The sequence below is a fragment of the Dreissena polymorpha genome, chromosome 1 (assembly GCF_020536995.1).
Source record: "Dreissena polymorpha isolate Duluth1 chromosome 1, UMN_Dpol_1.0, whole genome shotgun sequence".
Lineage (NCBI taxonomy): Eukaryota > Metazoa > Mollusca > Bivalvia > Myida > Dreissenidae > Dreissena > Dreissena polymorpha.
Window position 1 is genome coordinate 53,946,757 of NC_068355.1, and position 17,889 is coordinate 53,964,645.

The 17,889-nt window shown below is 33.6% G+C and overlaps 2 protein-coding genes across 5 annotated transcripts in view; both read left to right on the plus strand.

The window, feature by feature from the left end:
* The first annotated feature begins 2,802 nt into the window (after positions 1–2,802).
* LOC127881322 (urocanate hydratase-like) overlaps positions 2,803–17,889 on the plus strand; it is a 32,129-nt gene continuing 17,042 nt past the window's right edge. The window contains exon 1 of the mRNA XM_052429085.1: positions 2,803–3,195. Coding sequence (XP_052285045.1) covers positions 3,070–3,195 — 126 coding nt within the window. The 5' untranslated portion in view covers positions 2,803–3,069. The remainder of the gene's footprint in view (positions 3,196–17,889) is intronic.
* Positions 5,986–17,679, plus strand: LOC127881341 (uncharacterized). Of its 4 annotated transcripts, none has more exons than XR_008050019.1 (4): positions 5,986–6,048; positions 14,069–14,217; positions 15,497–15,621; positions 17,310–17,679. XR_008050019.1 is itself a non-coding variant. In XM_052429107.1 (3 exons), exons 1-3 carry the CDS (start codon positions 14,081–14,083, stop codon positions 17,363–17,365), a joined length of 318 nt encoding a protein of 105 aa, XP_052285067.1. In that variant the 5' UTR covers positions 14,069–14,080; the 3' UTR covers positions 17,366–17,679. The 4 variants fall into 4 exon arrangements, 1 of the variants encoding a protein (XP_052285067.1); XR_008050018.1 differs by lacking the exon at positions 5,986–6,048 and adding an exon at positions 6,882–7,125; XR_008050021.1 differs by lacking the exon at positions 5,986–6,048 and adding an exon at positions 8,441–9,856.

Consider the following 17,889-nt stretch of genomic DNA (forward strand, 5'->3'; position numbering starts at 1 on the left):
CACTTAGATTTAAATCTACTTTTATATTGGCATACAAAGGGGCATATCAATGGTTTTATTTGTAATTCTTGACATGAATTGACCAAAATATGGCTGTATGCAAATGTAGATTTGAATATAATGGAAATACAAATAAGAAAAAATGTGTATCGAGATCATTACATTACGTTAAGAATTCAACTTAAACAAGACGTATACAATACACTTTAAGGGCCATATCAACGGTTTGAATTGTGATTCTTGACATGACAACCAATTCACGGCATACCATTTGTATGCATACATGTATATATACGCAGTAAGATATTACTGGAATTGTTGAGAAAATATATATGAAAAACAAGTTTATCTTCACATTTCGTGTACGGTAAAAACATAATCCAAAAAAAGTATTGCATTTTTAGAAAAACGTTTACATACTACAAACAAGTTTTCACGTGAATAGAGATACTACAGAATGTAATTATATCGTATATGTTAAACAGTCATTCACTACCTACGTGAACATGTTATCTCAATTGAGTTTTTAAAATTATAATACCGGTAATCTATTAGATGTTGATACGCCAATGTAATGTAACACTACTTAAATCAGTATTTTGTTTTATAATCTACAATGACTCACATATTCTAAAGTACAGAATACATTATAAGAACGTACGCGGTAGTTTTAATTATCTTTTATTACATATATATAGCATAATGTTTGCTAGATCCAAACCGTTGAAAATAATGGAATTCTCTGTGTCAATTTATAATTATAATTAAAATTTGATTTCATATCATAAAACATCAAATGGATATCAACAAGTGATAGGCTATTTGGAAAATTAAAACATATATACATGTAATTTCTTACGTTCAACTTTTAATACCTTCCCGCATATAGATTTCATCCTAACTGACCCAAATGGCTCGTGGGTTATTAAAAAGAAATATGAAAACAGAGAGAAACAAGCAAATTCGTTGAATCGATATCCTCGGCACAAACATTGTATTTGTTACAGACGGGCGGACGGACTGCCGTACGGATGGACAACGCAATTCTATATCCATCCGCCTTTGGAGGGGGATAAAAACTAATTAAAGTCTCTATAACGCTCAAAATCAACGAAAATTTCGTTAAGTATTTCGTAAAATAAAGTTAACACCTTAACAATCAGTGTTCCGTATAGCAATAGCCAAAATTTCAACGCTAGATGTGGTATGATTACATAGATTTTTGTAGATACAAAATGCTCGTTTTTATTTATTTATGGCCACAATTAATTCCCGCGAATATATCTATTCAAACGACACACGAACACCATTTTAGTGTTCATGTGTCGTATGAATAGATATGCAAAATAATACTAAAAACGAGCATTTAGTATCTACAAACATCTATTTTACCAGACCACATCTGACGTTGAAATTTCGGCAATTGCCATAAGGAACACTGATTTTTAATTGGTTAAGTTTATTTTACGAACAATTGTACGAAATTTTCGTTGATTTTAAATAGTAATGTTACTTTAACCAGACTCTTTTGTTCACAGTTACAGTTCAAAATACAACTCGCAATCAAACAATAGATGCTAAATTCAAACACATCTTATGCGGGTCAATGTTCTGTCAAATGTTCGACGAATATATCTTATTTAGAGCCCATTATATAGTTGTATTTTAAAGGCTGTTGTTTTCCCATTCCAGTATGCTACACGTGATTGCATGTCGTGTCCTAAGTATTTCAACGTGTCACAAAAATACAAATAAATATCAAAAAATATTAAGTTACACAGATTTAGATTGCGTTGCATTCGTTTTCTCTGACGTTATGTGTGTACTATAAATTGGTTGCACGTGCGGTACCACGTGTGTTGCACGTGTGTTCTTGAAAATACTTTGCTTAACGATTGACCATGCAGCCTGTACGTGCCTTAGTGTACATCAATGTTGTTTTTTTAAATCAATTGCTTGCCAAAAATAAGCAAAATGTTACTTTTTTCGAATCATATTGGTAATATAGAAATAAATTAAGCGAGCAAAAATTAATAATATTCGAGTATAACTATTTGCACGTGCGGCAAGATGCAATCACATCCGCACATGGATTAGACGTATCTCAGCGTCATGGATGAATGATTTTAATTCATCAGATATTCTATGTAGTAAATGATCTCAAACAACACTACCTAAAAGTGGATACATTTAGCAGTTGTTTGAGAAATTAAAGTTATAAAAGTGTTATGATTTATTTTGAAGCATAACATAAAATGCACATAACGATTTTGATTATAGTTTATATATAACAGATATATTGTGATGACATGTTTTAAACATATGCTGATTCGATCACAAATTGCTTAATTTGAAGGAAAGCTATCCGTTTAAACAAGTCTTACTTGCGACACAAACATTTTCAGTTATAACGATGTTTTTTCCGTATTAAGATTTATGCTTCTCGTTACAATCACGTGATAAAAAAGGTTTGTGTGGTCGTTGGGATAATGGTCGATTCTTATCGTGTAATTTAGGGACTAAAGTTGTTTATCAATTTTCTTTACTTCATTATACTTTATTTCTTGGTATCATTCCCTTATTGAATATGCATCCCGTTTTAGTTCGAATATCCGAAAAAGTATACACCTATTGCGCAACCGGTGTTACAGTCAAAACAAATTTACGTAAAACTAAACTGCCGCGTACGTCCTTAAGTATACAGCCCTTTAATGAATGCAGACATTGTTTCGTCAACATTGTCTTAAACATTTAAGTTGTTTTTATTTCATGACCTGTTAAGATAACGTAAGCAGCATTAACATTTCTTCTTTCGCTGTCACCTTGATAAGGGTCGACATATTAGCATGATAAGAGATGATAATGCAAGCTTAAGATTGTCCCATTTTTCATCAGTGCTTCATTTTATAAGGTCGAGTGCCTAACATTTAGGAGTTTCACCGCGGTGTGGACTGATCACTTGATTATATTCCAAGAATCTGACTGTTTATATGCTTATTAATTGAAGAAGAATTTGAATATATCGAGCAGAAAAATTGCAGTGAATAAAACCGTTCTCAGATACAAGAAATGTCGTCATTAAAAGAGATCTGTGAAGGGATCCCAGTGGATCCACTTCCGGCATGGCGGGAGAGGGACGAGACCGTGCCACACGCGCCTATCAGGACTCCGGGACTCAGTCATGAGGAGCGGAGGGTATGGAAAAAAACATGTAGTTTAACTTATTTTTTTTTTTGAAACTAAGTTTTGGCATAAAGTTATTCTTTGCGAACAAAATTAAAATTGTATCAATGTTTAGAAAAAAAACTACGTTTGTCTATCGTTTTTGGAAGACTATATCTTGTTGTTTGTTTACCATGCTGATGTTCCGGTATATAAGTCACTGTTAACATGACATCGAACGTAGGAGCGTTCTTTGTTTCTCAATTTTGAAAACCTTGAAAATTATTTTGCTGAAGACTGATACCGCGTTGTCACAATTCACACTGCGGCCCGTCAATTAAAGTTACTTGGTCACAGATTGACAAAAACGACGATTTTCAAAAAGGTTATCGATTCTCAAAATCATAAATTGAATTCAAACAAGAGAAATATCACTCATGACAAAGAACATGTAAACATAAAGTGTTGTTTTTGGAACCATCCTCATTCAAAACAGAAAGCATTTTAAAACATTTGTAACGTTTTTTTTATTCTGAACATTGTTTATTTATGCATTACTTGCATAACGTCTGCAATACGCTATTAGGTTCTTACGCAAGTATTATGTCTCACTGGTTGCTGGATGCTATATCTGTCATCTCGAAGATCTCGGTTTCGAATCCGATCGAAGGCCATAAACGTTTTTGTTCTTCATATTATAAGAATTTTAATTACTCCAAGTATCTAGGTTTAATGAGAAAATACATTTTAGGGAAATTTACATTAATGTGGCTTGGAACGAGACTTTGATTCATTTGGCGCTGACGTCGTTTCCGAGTAAAATGACTTTTATAAATACAATAATCTGTAAAGAAGCCCTTTTAATAGAGTCGCTAATTTTCGTTCTGCTCACATGTGGTTAGCGTGTGGCTATGATATTAATTAGTGAAAACATCATTTTGAATGATAAATAATCATATTATAACGAAAAATTAACTTTTCTGAAAAAAAAAATATTTCACTATCAAATATATATATAACAAGGTATGCAACTCAAAATCACCCCAAAACGGGGTGCATCGCTTTGAACAGCCATATCTTCATCAATTGTGCAGCGATTTTCACGATCTCGGTCTTATTCAACGCAGAAATGAATTTCCTTTCTGGAAATGTATATGTCTTGCAATATTTTTACAAATGCTGGGTCAACTTTTAAGAAATAACACGATACACAACACGCATGACCCAGTTGACAGTGATCATGCTGTCTTTAAGACTGAAATCTTCACGGAGTAAAGGGCAACTTCCCTACAAAGTTCATGTAGTTCGATACCATAATTCAATAAAACGTATGAAAAAACATTATTACCGTTCTTGTCGTTACATTCTGCATCAAGACTAACTGTCCAGCGCCGTTTGAAACCTTTGTTTACATACATTTCAACTAACTGACATTTTAAACATACGAGTGATTTCATTGGTCCAATGCGGAGGTGTGTCTTTACGACTGGAGATTTCATTCATAAAGAATACATGATCACTGTCAACTGGGTCATGCGTGTTGTGTATCGTGTTATTTCTTAAAAGTTGACCCAGCATTTGTAAAAATATTGCAAGACATATACATTTCCAGAAAGGAAATTCATTTCTGCGTTGAATAAGACCGAGATCGTGAAAATCGCTGCACAATTGATGAAGATATGGCTGTTCAAAGCGATGCACCCCGTTTTGGGGTGATTTTGAGTTGCATACCTTGTTATATATATATTTGATAGTGAAATTTTTTTTTCAGAAAAGTTAATTTTTCGTTATAATATGATTATTTATCATTCAAAATGATGTTTTCACTAATTAATATCATAGCCACACGCTAACCACCTGTGGTTCTGCTTAGCGATTGGTGTCAAAACGAAAACAATTTAAGTCATTTTAGTCAGAGCATCAGAGTTAAATAAGTGTATGTACCGTTTCAAAACAATTTTTAAACTTATATAATATATGCATTGCAATTGGTCATATTAATGCGATAATGAAGCTCGTTTTATTGCTTATCATGACCTTAAGATAGACTATCAAGCGCAGTTGTGTACAATTGGTCGTGTCTTATAAAATACTGGTGTTTCGAAAGTAAACGCTAGATTTTGTTCCCGATATGGCTTTAGATATTTACTATGCGAATGTTTTAATTATACTTTTATATCACCGTCAAGTCTGTTTAAGCCGATTATGTTGTACTTACTAGATACTGGAGTCTGATCAAAAATATTATTTGTTGTTAGATTTTTTAGCGTTAATTTATTTTGTATCAAACATTTCGACATTATAAAATATAAAACGGCATCTAAAGATAACTTTAACAGTTGTTGAAAAATAATGCGCATAACATAAACGATCAAATTTAATCGAGTGCATTGTTTTTAAACGATAATAAGGCACTCTGGTCTCGATCTTTTTTATTCAACTTCTACCAAATGACATATGCTGATAATGTTTGATTGACGCGAGGAAACGCCACTCATTAACGCTCAATTGGTCATTGTCGGCTCGGGTAATACTTACATGTACCCCGGGTACTATGGGATACCAAAGGGGTCGAAACTTTAACTTCTGCTCGAGCAGGAAAAAATGCTGCTTGAGCAGCATTTAAATGCTGCTCGACCAGCAAAATGCTGCTCGAGCAGCAAATTTACTGCTCGACCAGCATTTTTTCTGCTCGAGCAGAAAAATCCTGCTCGACCAGCATTTATTTTTAGATTATGGCATTAGCCAATCAGAGCTCTTGTTATATTTGCCACATGGTGCGAAACTGGTTTGTTTTGAAAAAATGGCTGCCACCATTATGGTGCCTTTTTCACATCTTCTGCGAGTTTATGTGACGACCTGTTTAAAGTTTAACAGTGACACGCGGTAAGTGCTTTATATTTTGTCTGCAAACTAGTCGATCAAAAAATTGTTGCCATTCGCTTAATAAGAAAATCGACCATAAATGTCTAACGGCTGTTAAAACTTTTGCGAAAATCACGACGATGACTGATAAGAATTGCTCAATGGGTGCGCAAGTGTAGGTTCTCTGTGTCTATCGATTTACTTTCTTAATGATTCTTAATAATTGCTTCCGACACAGGTGCCGATTGCCTGTGATTGTGCCTTTCTGGTTAACATTGTTTACGTTTCTCGTTCTCCCCATACATGTATATCTGCTGTCCTAACTTTTACAATTATCCAAAATATTATGTCTGTTAACCAGTTCTCAGTGCCCCAGATAAGCTGCGTATCTGCGTCTTTCACCCTATTAAAATGTTTAAAAATGCAAAGAAATACAATATCATGAGTATTGAAAACGCAACCAATTTGACTTTTACGCAAATTCGTCAAATTAACAATACAAAACTTCGATTAAAAATGCTTTGCTCATTTTAGTTATTTTCTCTTTGGAATTGTTATCGTAATGCGGTGACGCTTACATTCAGCAAGCTCAGCAAACGGTCATAGTAATTAGTTATTCAAACGCTATGCGTTTTCAATCTGACCTAATTCGTCGCTCATTGTGCATGTATTTGTAAAGCGTCTGTACTTTCAGTTTCTATTACAATGCGAAATAAAAATAGCTAAGAGAGGTCGATAGACGTCCGAGATTGTTGCGCCAAAATATCAGCCGATCGCAAACTTTTTCGAATCAAGAAAGCAAAAGGCAATCAGTGCCGAATCATTTGTGTTATCGATTTTGTTAAAAACTGTGTATACAGCAAATGAGTTGACATCCAAAAAACATGATGGAAAGTCTGTGACTTAACAAACCTGTCAAAAGTATAAAAAGAAGTTAGAAATTGTCGACATTTTTTAAAGTTTATATCATGGACAGTTTCAAGGATTAAACATATTACGAAACATCAGTTTTTTAAAATTTATGATGATAGTTTACAGTTCTATTGAATCAATACAAGTGTGCAGCGTCAACGGAAGTAAATCAGCAATTATTTTAAGGTATGCATTTTTATTACTCATTTTACCCTATATGAAGAATGGAATCACCCTATTTTTCAAAATCAATGGTTGAAAACCCTATTTCCCAAATAATTATCTGGGGCACTGAGTTCGCGAGGACTTTTCTCAACTTCAGTGTAAATTATTTTTCACCGAGGCCAATAAGCTTGTTCAAAGCTAACAACAGGTAAAATGTGAGTTGTGTCTGAATTACAAGTTGTTTAATTTTTCATAATTGAAATGTTTACAATTTACTATTTATTGAATAACTTGGCAGTGCATAATTAAAATCTGGGATGTTATTTTCAGCTCTGAACTGCGAAAAAATTGCATAATAATTACATTGGTGGCACTATAATGAGTTACCTTTCATCTGTCCTTCCATTTAAATGTCCCTTAAGCAGACTTCCCAAACTTTGCAGAAAGAGTTTAGGCATTGTATTACACACTCATTTTAACCATGGCATGCTATTGTACAACATGTCTTGACGGAAATAATTTCGATAAAAAATATTTGCAGTAAATAATTTTTCTATTGCGAATCGTTTGTATCTTTTTATCTTTATTCTGAAATGCCCCTCTTAAGAATAATGTCATGTATAGCTGGTTTAGAATTAAGAATGATGATATGTTCTAACAGCATTTTGTCATGTCATTTACTGTACTTCTTAACCTACATGTATTTGAATATTAGTTTAAACCTATTTATTTTAGCTCGATTGCATAGAAAGTAATTCCTACTTATTTTAAATGCTTTCGAGTCCGTTTCCTGGGCCTAGAACCAGTATTTGAATATTCAGTCCCCATATAACTACGCCCATATGTTGTGGACATTTTCATACAAGAATACAAACAGGAATATGTATTGAAGTTTGCTTTTTAAATTGACAGTCAATCGGAGGGTAACAGGTTTTTTTTTTTTACAAGAAGTGAGGAACTAAACACAATTTGCAGGAAAAAAAAATATTTCTTTAAGTATATTTGCATCACAGGAGCTCTGGTGTCCTGAGGTTGAGGAAACTAGTGTTGAATCTAAAACATTTAGCATCATGTACTCAAAAGTGAGAAGCCAAGTCAGACACCGCAAAATGTAAAATAATCTGTCAGATGTTTGGTCTGACAGGCTACGAAATTCTGTCAGACTGAAGGATAATTTCTGGATTCCGCTTATTAACATACCTGATAATAGCATATTCCTGTTATTAGCATATAGAATGTCAAAGCACAGATTAATTCTTAAATTTTAATGTATTTTTCTTCTATTAATAGCATAATTTTTAACCCCAATATTCAGAATTCACTTAAAGTCTTTATAGCATAGAACATTCTCAGAATGCCAAGAAAATATGCTTTAAATTTGCAAAAATATGCTCAAATGCAAATGCAAATACCTAAGAATACAATTCCATTTGATAAATAGTTATCTTAAACATCAATCATATACAATGTTGAATTTAAATTTCACTTTGACGATCAATTATTAACAGATTTGACTTATTGTATGCCCCCAGTTGCTATATTTATGCTAAAATGTGTGTTCCGGTTAATAGCATATTCCTGTTATTAGCATAATTTTGGCTGACATGGTATGCTAAGAACAGGATTCCACTGTAGCAACATATTAATCAGGAATTATGGTTTGAATCCGTGAACTATTATTTTTAATGGTGAAAGAAAATCTCCATGACGCGTTTTCAAAAATTCCTAATCAAGCTTGGTAAAAGAGCACACAGAATAGCAAATTTATTACAGCGCCAACTTACGGGTAAAAATGATTGATTTTTTTTATATTCCGTAAAGACAAATGCCGCATCATATCCTATGGGTGATTTAAAAATTAATGAAGCCTAAATAAAACATGCATTTATTTTCTTACCATTAAGCATGTTTGAGTTCTTTTTCTATCTTACAGAAGTGTTTCCATGTGATTAACTTAAATGTGAAAATTCTTCTCAATAACTTTCTTCATTAACAAAATATATTGAAAAATATCCTTAAAATTGCCCCAAGTGTACTGGTTTTGCGTGACATTTTATGTAAAAGGCAATTTTCAATTCTATACTTCAATAAAACTTTCAGAAATATTAGGTATTGCCATCATTTAATGAATATAAAAATTCATATGCTTTAAGAAAAATAAAACAATGCTTCTTACTTAGGTTGATATCTTTTGTAGCAAGTGTTCAAAGCAATGATGTTCTTGTCAATTTTGTGCCACAATTTTCAACTCTCTTCATGTATATTAAGAGATGGGATCATAAAGTGCTTCAATATTTATAGGCAAAAAGTGTCCTTTTAACCTGTCACATGTTTTTTCTACACATTTGTACAGGTATTTATACAATTATTTGTTCATGTAAATTTTGAACAGCTGAATACTAAATGTGGTCAGAATTTGTCCCTGTCACAAGTGTACATTTTGCAAGAAAGTTATTTTAAATTTTTCATAAGATAGAATTTTCAAGGTTTTACATCATTTTCTTCAAACCATTAATGCTTATCACTAGATGTACTGAAAATTTGATGCCAAAACCTTGTGAACTTTTTTTGCAAGACAAATATTGCATTGTACCAAGTGTACGAATTTTTTATCATGTTTGATGGACAGGTGATAGCTTTTAAAAAATAAACAAAGGCACTAATTTTCTGGAAAGAAGTACACAGAAGATGTAATCTCCAAGAGAAAAAGGTGTTGTCTTCACTCTGGGGGTTAACTACTCTTATTATATGGGTATGTCTCCATATTTTGTCTTCAGAAGAAAAATATAAGCATATAAATGATAATGTGTGGGAATTATATTTGACTTTACCATAACATTATTACAAAAACACGTTTCCTCTTCTCAAATTAATGTCAATTTTAATCAAAATGTTTCTCCAATTATCTTCAATGTTAGCCTGAAGTTGGTTATTAAATGTTGTACATGTACACTTGGGACACAAAATGAATGTTTTTCTTATAAACCTCAAGAAAGTGAAAACAAACTTACATTATAGCGGAATTAATGATTAAATTTTGATTTAATAAAGCATTCAAAAGCAACTGAAAAAAAGCCAATATAAAAGTTGAACATGGTCAAATGTCAAATATGATGGATGAAAAAGTCTTTCAGACACTTATAATTAAACCACGCAGACTGTCACCCTTGTGGTACAATTCCTACACATCTAAACTAAAAACCATGTTAAAACCTTCGATAAACAACGGTACAGCACTTATTATTATTTCATTCATTTTTAATGACACATTACCAAAATATATAGAGGATATATTGTATTACAGAGGAAGGTCAAGTAAGAGGACATCGTGTTTAATGTATAAAGTATAAAAAGAACAAGGTCTAATTTATAAAGAACAAGGTCCGATATATAGAGAATATAATGTTTAATATATAGAGAGCAAGGTCTAAATATAGAACAGTGAATTATATGTGTCTTGTTCTGAGAAAACTGGGCTTAATTCATGTGCGTAAAGTCTCGTCCCTGATTAGCCTGTGCAGACTGCACAGGCTAATCAGAGCCGAGACTTTCCGCTTTTATGGTATTTTTAGTTTGAAGGAAGTCCCTTCTTACCAAAAATCAAGTTTAAGCGGAAAGTGTCGTCCCTGATAAGCCGGTGCGGACTGCAAAGGTTTATCTGGGACGACACTTTACGCACATGAATTTAGCCCAGTTTTATCAGAACAAGACACATATTATAGAAAACGAGGTCAACTGTTATGAAAAAATATAAACATGTATTTGTATACAGAACCATGTTCAATATTTATAGAAAAGCGTCCAATATATAGAGAACACAATATTAGATCAACTTCAAGTATAGAGAGCAATGTCTTATATATATATCAAATTCCAACATATAGAAGAGGCATAATGTCTTATATTTAAAGATCAAGGTCAATGCCATAGAGAACAATGTTTAATATGTAGAGAACATCATTTGATATGTAGAGAACAAGGTATGCTACCCATTTGTATAGAGAACAATGCCCAGCATATAGATCTCCAGCATATAGAGAGCAATTTATAATAGATCTTTATTATATAGAACAAGATAAATTATGAAACCAAAGTAAAATATATACAACTATGTGAAAAATATTTAAAACCAGGTCAAATGTATCTACAATTTGTGAAATATATGTGTTGTTTTATTGAAAATACAGATCTATGACAGACTGCATAATTATGGAGATTCCTTATGCCTCTGATATCCCATCGGTTATAAACATATTTAGGGCCACAAAAATACCTCAAATGAAATACATATAAAAGTTATGCTATTTTTCTTCAGATTTTCATCCATTTTGAAAATGTCCCAAGTGTACAGATTTGGCCTAAAATCATGCTAGATCGTTTCAGCAAACAATTCAAGTTCCCTGTAACTTATCTTATAATTTTATAAGAATATTTTATGCAAATTTAATTTGTATTCTATATTACTGACTGTTTGGGTATTTCTTAGAATAAATGATAACTAAAGTTGTCAAGTACAAATAACCTTAAATCTCTAAACATCAACCTTAAATCATCAAACGGACACAGAACATTATTTGGGGAAACATTAATTTGTATAGTCAAATGTAATACAAATTTAAAAAGTATTTATATATGTTGAATGGTTTGCTTATTTAACTTGTATACAAAAGTCATGTAAGTGTCCCAAGTGTACACATGTTTGAAAATTGTATACAGTTTTGGCAAAAGCTAGTTTTTGCAGATTTTCTTATATAATAAAAAAAAACTTCACATATATTTGAAGGTCATCCTATATTTTGATAAATCTGAGTTTTTCCTTTAAGATACACTGCTTTGAGGCCAGGTAAAAAACTTTTAGGAGTATAGTTTTGAAAAATATGTGTTAAAAAACATGAAAATTTAATTTTTCCATATTTTTTTTTTAGAACACTTCTGATTTTGTATTTAAATTTTGCTTAAGAACATACTGCATGTTGACAAAACACACAAAATATTGATAACATGTTTTAATGGGATTTTATTAAGTGCAAAAGACATGTACATTTATAAAAAAAAATTCAAAACATTTGGTTAACATCTTTTGTTGTGAAAAAGTGATTACATCTGACAGAACGGCCCTACTCATTTATAAAACTTGAACCCTTTCCCTATGCAATACAAACAAAACTGTTGCCATAACTTAACATCTAAAATTTGAGAAATTTTTTCATTTAGGCTTCAATATCCCCACGCTTTTCGGAGAAAAAGTGGGGATATTGTGGTTATCTCCGTCTTCTGTCCGTCCTGGCCACTTTCTCCTCCTACACTATAAGCACTAGAACCTTGAAACTTACACACATGGTAGCTATGAGCATATGTGCGACCCTGCACTATTTGGAATTTTGATCTGACCCCTGGGTCAAAAGTTATGTGGGTTGGGGTGGGGCCGGGTCAGAGATTTTTACTCATTTTTATGCCCCTGAATCAAAAGATCGGGGGTATATTGTTTTTGGCCTGTCTGTCATTGTATGTGTGTGTGTCCCAAAACTTTAACCTTGGTCATAACTTTTGCAATATTCAAGATAGCAACTTGATATTTGGCATGCATGTGTATCTCATGGAGCTGCATATTTTGAGTGCACCAGAGACTACACCGAATGTCTTCAAATTGATACTGAAGCTCTCTTATGGCAATACGGATAATCTCAACTATACATGGCCCCATTACCAACCCTGGGGTGCCCCGCCCACATTGGCCACGCCCACATAGACCACGCCCACCCAAAATTGCCTTTTACTATAATTTCTTCATTTCTACACCGATTCACTTCAAATTGATACTGAACCTCTCTTATGACATTATGGTTAATCTCAACTATGCATGGCCCCATAACCAACCCTGGGGCACCCGCCCACATAGGCCACGCCCACCCAAAATTGCCTTTTACTATAATATCTTCATTTCTACACCGATTCACATCTAATTGATACCGAACTTCTCTTATGACAATACGTTCAATCTCAACTATGCATAAAACCATTACCAACCCTGGGGGAGCCCTGGGTCAAACATGCGGCGTGGGGATACACGTCGGCCTCAACCGCGCCATTTCTAGTTTATATTTTTGAAATCACCCATATTTGTGTAAAGTTTGGAGAAAAATCAAGAAAAACATATTTTAACAATGAAATACATTTAAGTTGTTTGATGATATTTTCATGTATTTCAACGTTTCCAATGTCCAGATAAATACCCTATTTGTACCCATTGAAAACCTTTAAAACTTTAATTTTGCATTGTTATTTTGTGTTGGGCTTGAAGAAAAAAGATTGACCTGTAATGCAAATGTTTACATTATATCTCGCAATCATAACAATTGTAGTGGTGACCGGGTTTTATCATTATTATATGATTATTAGTGCTTGTGGTCATATTTCAGATGCCCAGGGGCCTTTATGGTTGGGTTAGTGAGGGGTGCTCCCTCCCTTCCTTAATTGATTTTTAGCTCCACTGGCCAAAGGCCAGCGAGGCGTATGTCATAGTCCTGTGTCCGTCATGCGTGCGTCCGTCCGTGCCTGCGTGCGTCCTTGTCCTTAACTGTAGGATCTAGGGCTACCACATTTTGTATGTAGTGAGATATAGTAGTTCTCTATGTGTCCAATAATTATGTTGATGAAGGTGGCAGTGGTAATGACTTGATATGTCTGTGAGATATGAATGCCAAAGTCTTCGTTTTACATGACATGAATTTTTATGTAAAAGTGGTGGTTCTTCATAAATTCTACATGTTCTTTTCAAATGATGACCTCTACAAAGTTGTTCCAGGAGTACCATATTGCCTGACAATCTTTTGTTTTATTGTTAACTTAAACTGTACTTGATTCTAGCATGCCACTATACTTCTTTGAAGTAATTTGAGCAAATTTCTCACTGTTTAGTAATGTATACATTGTTTAAGGTACATTATAATTTCACATTTTGTAGGTGGACTTCAATATGTATGATCTACTTATGCTGCCACAATGTAAAGGCAACAATCACTGGGTTTTGCTGTTTGCAAGTGTTATGTCCAGGACTGTAACCATTTACGACTCGTTGGGTGGTAACAACAAGGCATTGTTCGATTTGTTCTGGTAAGGTTCAAAGCTGTAATTCATTTTTATGTCCCCCACTATAGTAGTGGGGGACATATTCTTTTTGCCCTGTCTGTTGGTTGGTTGGTCTGTTTGCGCCAACTTTAACATTTGCAATAACTTTTGCAATATTGAAGATAGCAACTTGATATTTGGCATGCATATGTATCTCATGGAGCTGCACATTTTGAGTGGTGAAAGGTCAAAGTTAAGGTCATCCTTCAAGGTCAGAGGTCAAATATATGTGGCCAAAATCGCTCATTTTATGAGTACTTTTGCAATATTGAAGATAGCAACTTGATATTTGGCATGCATGTGTATCTCATGGAGCTGCACATTTTGAGTGGTGAAAGGTCAAGGTCATTCTTCAAGGTCAGAGGTCAAATATATGTGGCCCAAATCGCTTATTTTATGAATACTTTTGCAATATTGAAGATAGCAACTTGATATTTGGCATGCATGTGTATCTCATGGAGCTGCACATTTTGAGTGGTGAAAGGTCAAGGTCAAGGTCATCCTTCAAGGTCAAATATATGGTCAAAATTGCTCATGTAATGTCACTTCTGCAATATTGAAGCTAGCAATTTTATATTTTAAATGCATGTGTATCTCATGGAGCTGCACATTTTGAGTGGTGAAGGGTTAAGGTCAAGGTCATCCTTCAAGGTCAAACGTCATATAGGGGGACATTGTGTTTCACAAACGCATCTTGTTTGTCTTACCTGCTTGATATAGCAGTCACAGTAGCAGCTGGTGTATGTGCATTTTATGTGTGTCTCTGAGCTTATCCAAACTGTGATTCGATAATTGAATATGCCATTTTTAATATAGCTTACCACATATGTTCTCCATGTAGAGAAGCTGCAGCGCATGCGTTAACAAGAGATCAAAGGTCACATTTAGGGAGCTTTTTTGGCCAGTTCCAGTTATCATTCATCAGGCAATATACCAAACAAGATATTCAAAAAACTTTGTAAATCTTATTTGTTTTCTATATTTGGATCTTTATCTTAAATATTAAATTGTTATGACCACCAACACTTTAAAAATGATAGGCTATATATAAATTTAAGCTTGCTTTCTTAGTTCATTCTTATTTATTATTGTGTCCTATCTCTCACACTTATGTGTTTCCAATAATGTGTTAAGAGATTCACATATATATATATATATATGTTTGAAAACTGATTACCAAAACAATTTGGTATAGATAAAGTACCACTTAAGTATATAGGCACATGATTTTTGTTGATTTTTACCAACAAAATATTTGTTGCAGCCAGTTCATGTGTCAACGAGCGCAAATTGTGAACGATGGCTTGGAAAAAATTCAGTTCAGAGTTCAAAGCGCCACCTTGCAACAAACAGCGCCATGGAAACAGCTGTGGAGTGTTTGCATTGATGGTAATAAATTAGCTTTATATTTCTATATAGGAGTCACTTTGTCGTACTGTCGGTCGGTTTGTCGGTCTGTCCCGAAATTTCATCCGATCTTCACCAAACTTGGTCACAAGTTGTATCTTGATGATGTTTAGGCCAAGTTTGAATATGGGTCATGCTGGGTCAAAAACTAGGTCACGAGGTCACTTAGTGTGTTTTAAACCGAAAGTTTGTCCGGACCATAACTATGTCATTAATCGTTAGATTTTTAAATAACTTGGTACATTTGTTCACCATCATGGAACGGTGTGTTGCGTGAAAAAGTATGTTGATATCTCCAAGATCAAGGTCACACTTGGAGTTCAAGGGTCAAATGCTTGTCCGGGCCATAACTTTATCATTTATTGTGAGATTTTAAAATCATTTGGCAAATTTGTTCACCATCATGTGACGGTGTGTCGCGCGAAAGAATTACTTCAATATCTCGAAGGTCAAGGTCACACTTTGAGTTCAAAGATTAAAAATGGCCATAAATGAGCTTGTCTGGGCAATAACTATGTCATTCATTGTGAGATTTTAAAATCATTTGGCACATTTGTTCACCATCATTGGACGGTGTGTGGCGCGAAAGAATTACGTCGATAACTCCAAGATCAAGGTCACACTTTGAGTTCAAAGGTTAAAAAAGGCCATAAATGAGCTTGTCCAGGCCATAACTATGTTGTTCTTGTGAGATTTTAAAATCATTTGGCACATTTGTTCACCATTATTGGACGGTGTGTCGCGCAAAAGAATTAAGTCTATATCTGCAACGTCAAGGTCACACTGTGAGTTCAAAGGTCAAAATTGGCCATAAATGATCTTGTTCGAGCCATAACTATGTCATTTATTGTGAGATTTTAAAAATACATGGTTCATTTGTTCACAGTGATTGACGATGTGTCATGCGAAAGAATTATGTTGATGACTCCAAGGTCTAGGTCACACTTGGAGTTCAAAAGTAAAAAAAATGGCCATAAATTTGGACTGCATGTCATGCTAAAGAATTCAAGAGTTCAAAGGTCGAAATGGCCATAAATGATAATGGCATTATCATTCTTAAAAATCGCCATAAATTTGATTCTCTTGTTTTGTGAAGACAGCATTCAAAATAGTCTGTGTCAATGCGGCATGTGGGGGTATTTGTCACGTCTGTGACAAAGCTCTAGTTTGCTTAGTAAAGATTTGCATTAACGTTTATTCAACAAAATAATGGGAGAATGTAGAATATAATCATCGTACCTTTCTGTTGGTGCATTGGTTTTTAGAGCCTTGCATTTTCTTTTAATTTATAAAGGACACGATATTTCATATGTAATATCAAACTGTGTTATAGAGTCCCACTTTTGTCAAATAACCCTGAAAAAAGGTTAAACAAGAAGATTACTCATATTTTAATTTATTAATGTGTCATATAATGAAAAATAGCATTCTCTTTGCTCCATTATATTATTTTGTATGAAAAGTTGTTTTTCAGTGTCTTCATGTGATTGTATATTTATGATGCATAAAACATGAATACTTTTCACTGTAAAACTATCGTTCTTGCAATTTTATTTTCAGAAATAGTATTTTTTGTGAACACTTAATCTAGTGAATATATGCTTTTCTTATTGCAAACAAATGTTGTTGTTTTTTAAGCTAAGTATGAATGACTTTTACTTTATTTCCAGACTGCCAAATGTATGGTCATGAAAAAGCATCCCACAATGTTGCGACAGGCCCATGATTCAGCTTATCAAGACTAGTCGTGAGACGCAGACTTCTGATTCATGGAGTGCGGCAAACATATCTGTGTGACTCGATCACTCCACTGTAAAGACCCGCACGGCATTAAAATGGATATTATCAATATGTGTTGTTGCTCGAAAATATGTTTTGTAGCAGGAAGTGCTTTGGGCTCGATTAATCTGAGAACTCAACAAAATATTAATAAAATCCTTCTGTGCCTTTTAGTTCTGAAAACAGAAGTAGCCAGTTGGTATTACACATCTCCTAAACAAGTACAGCACAATAAAACTGAAGGTTTTAAATCCTACATTTTTATAACATCTTTATATCCACACAAAAATATTGATGATTGTGGTGCTCAGATTGCAAAACCACCTGTTTGGCAAAAATAATGCAGATGGTTAGATTATGATAAGTGCAACAAAAAAAGAATAACTCTGGAGATAATAATTGATATGATAATCATTGCTTGACAGAATCACAATTGACCTAGATATTTATTTATGTAGTGGTGTATTTTTC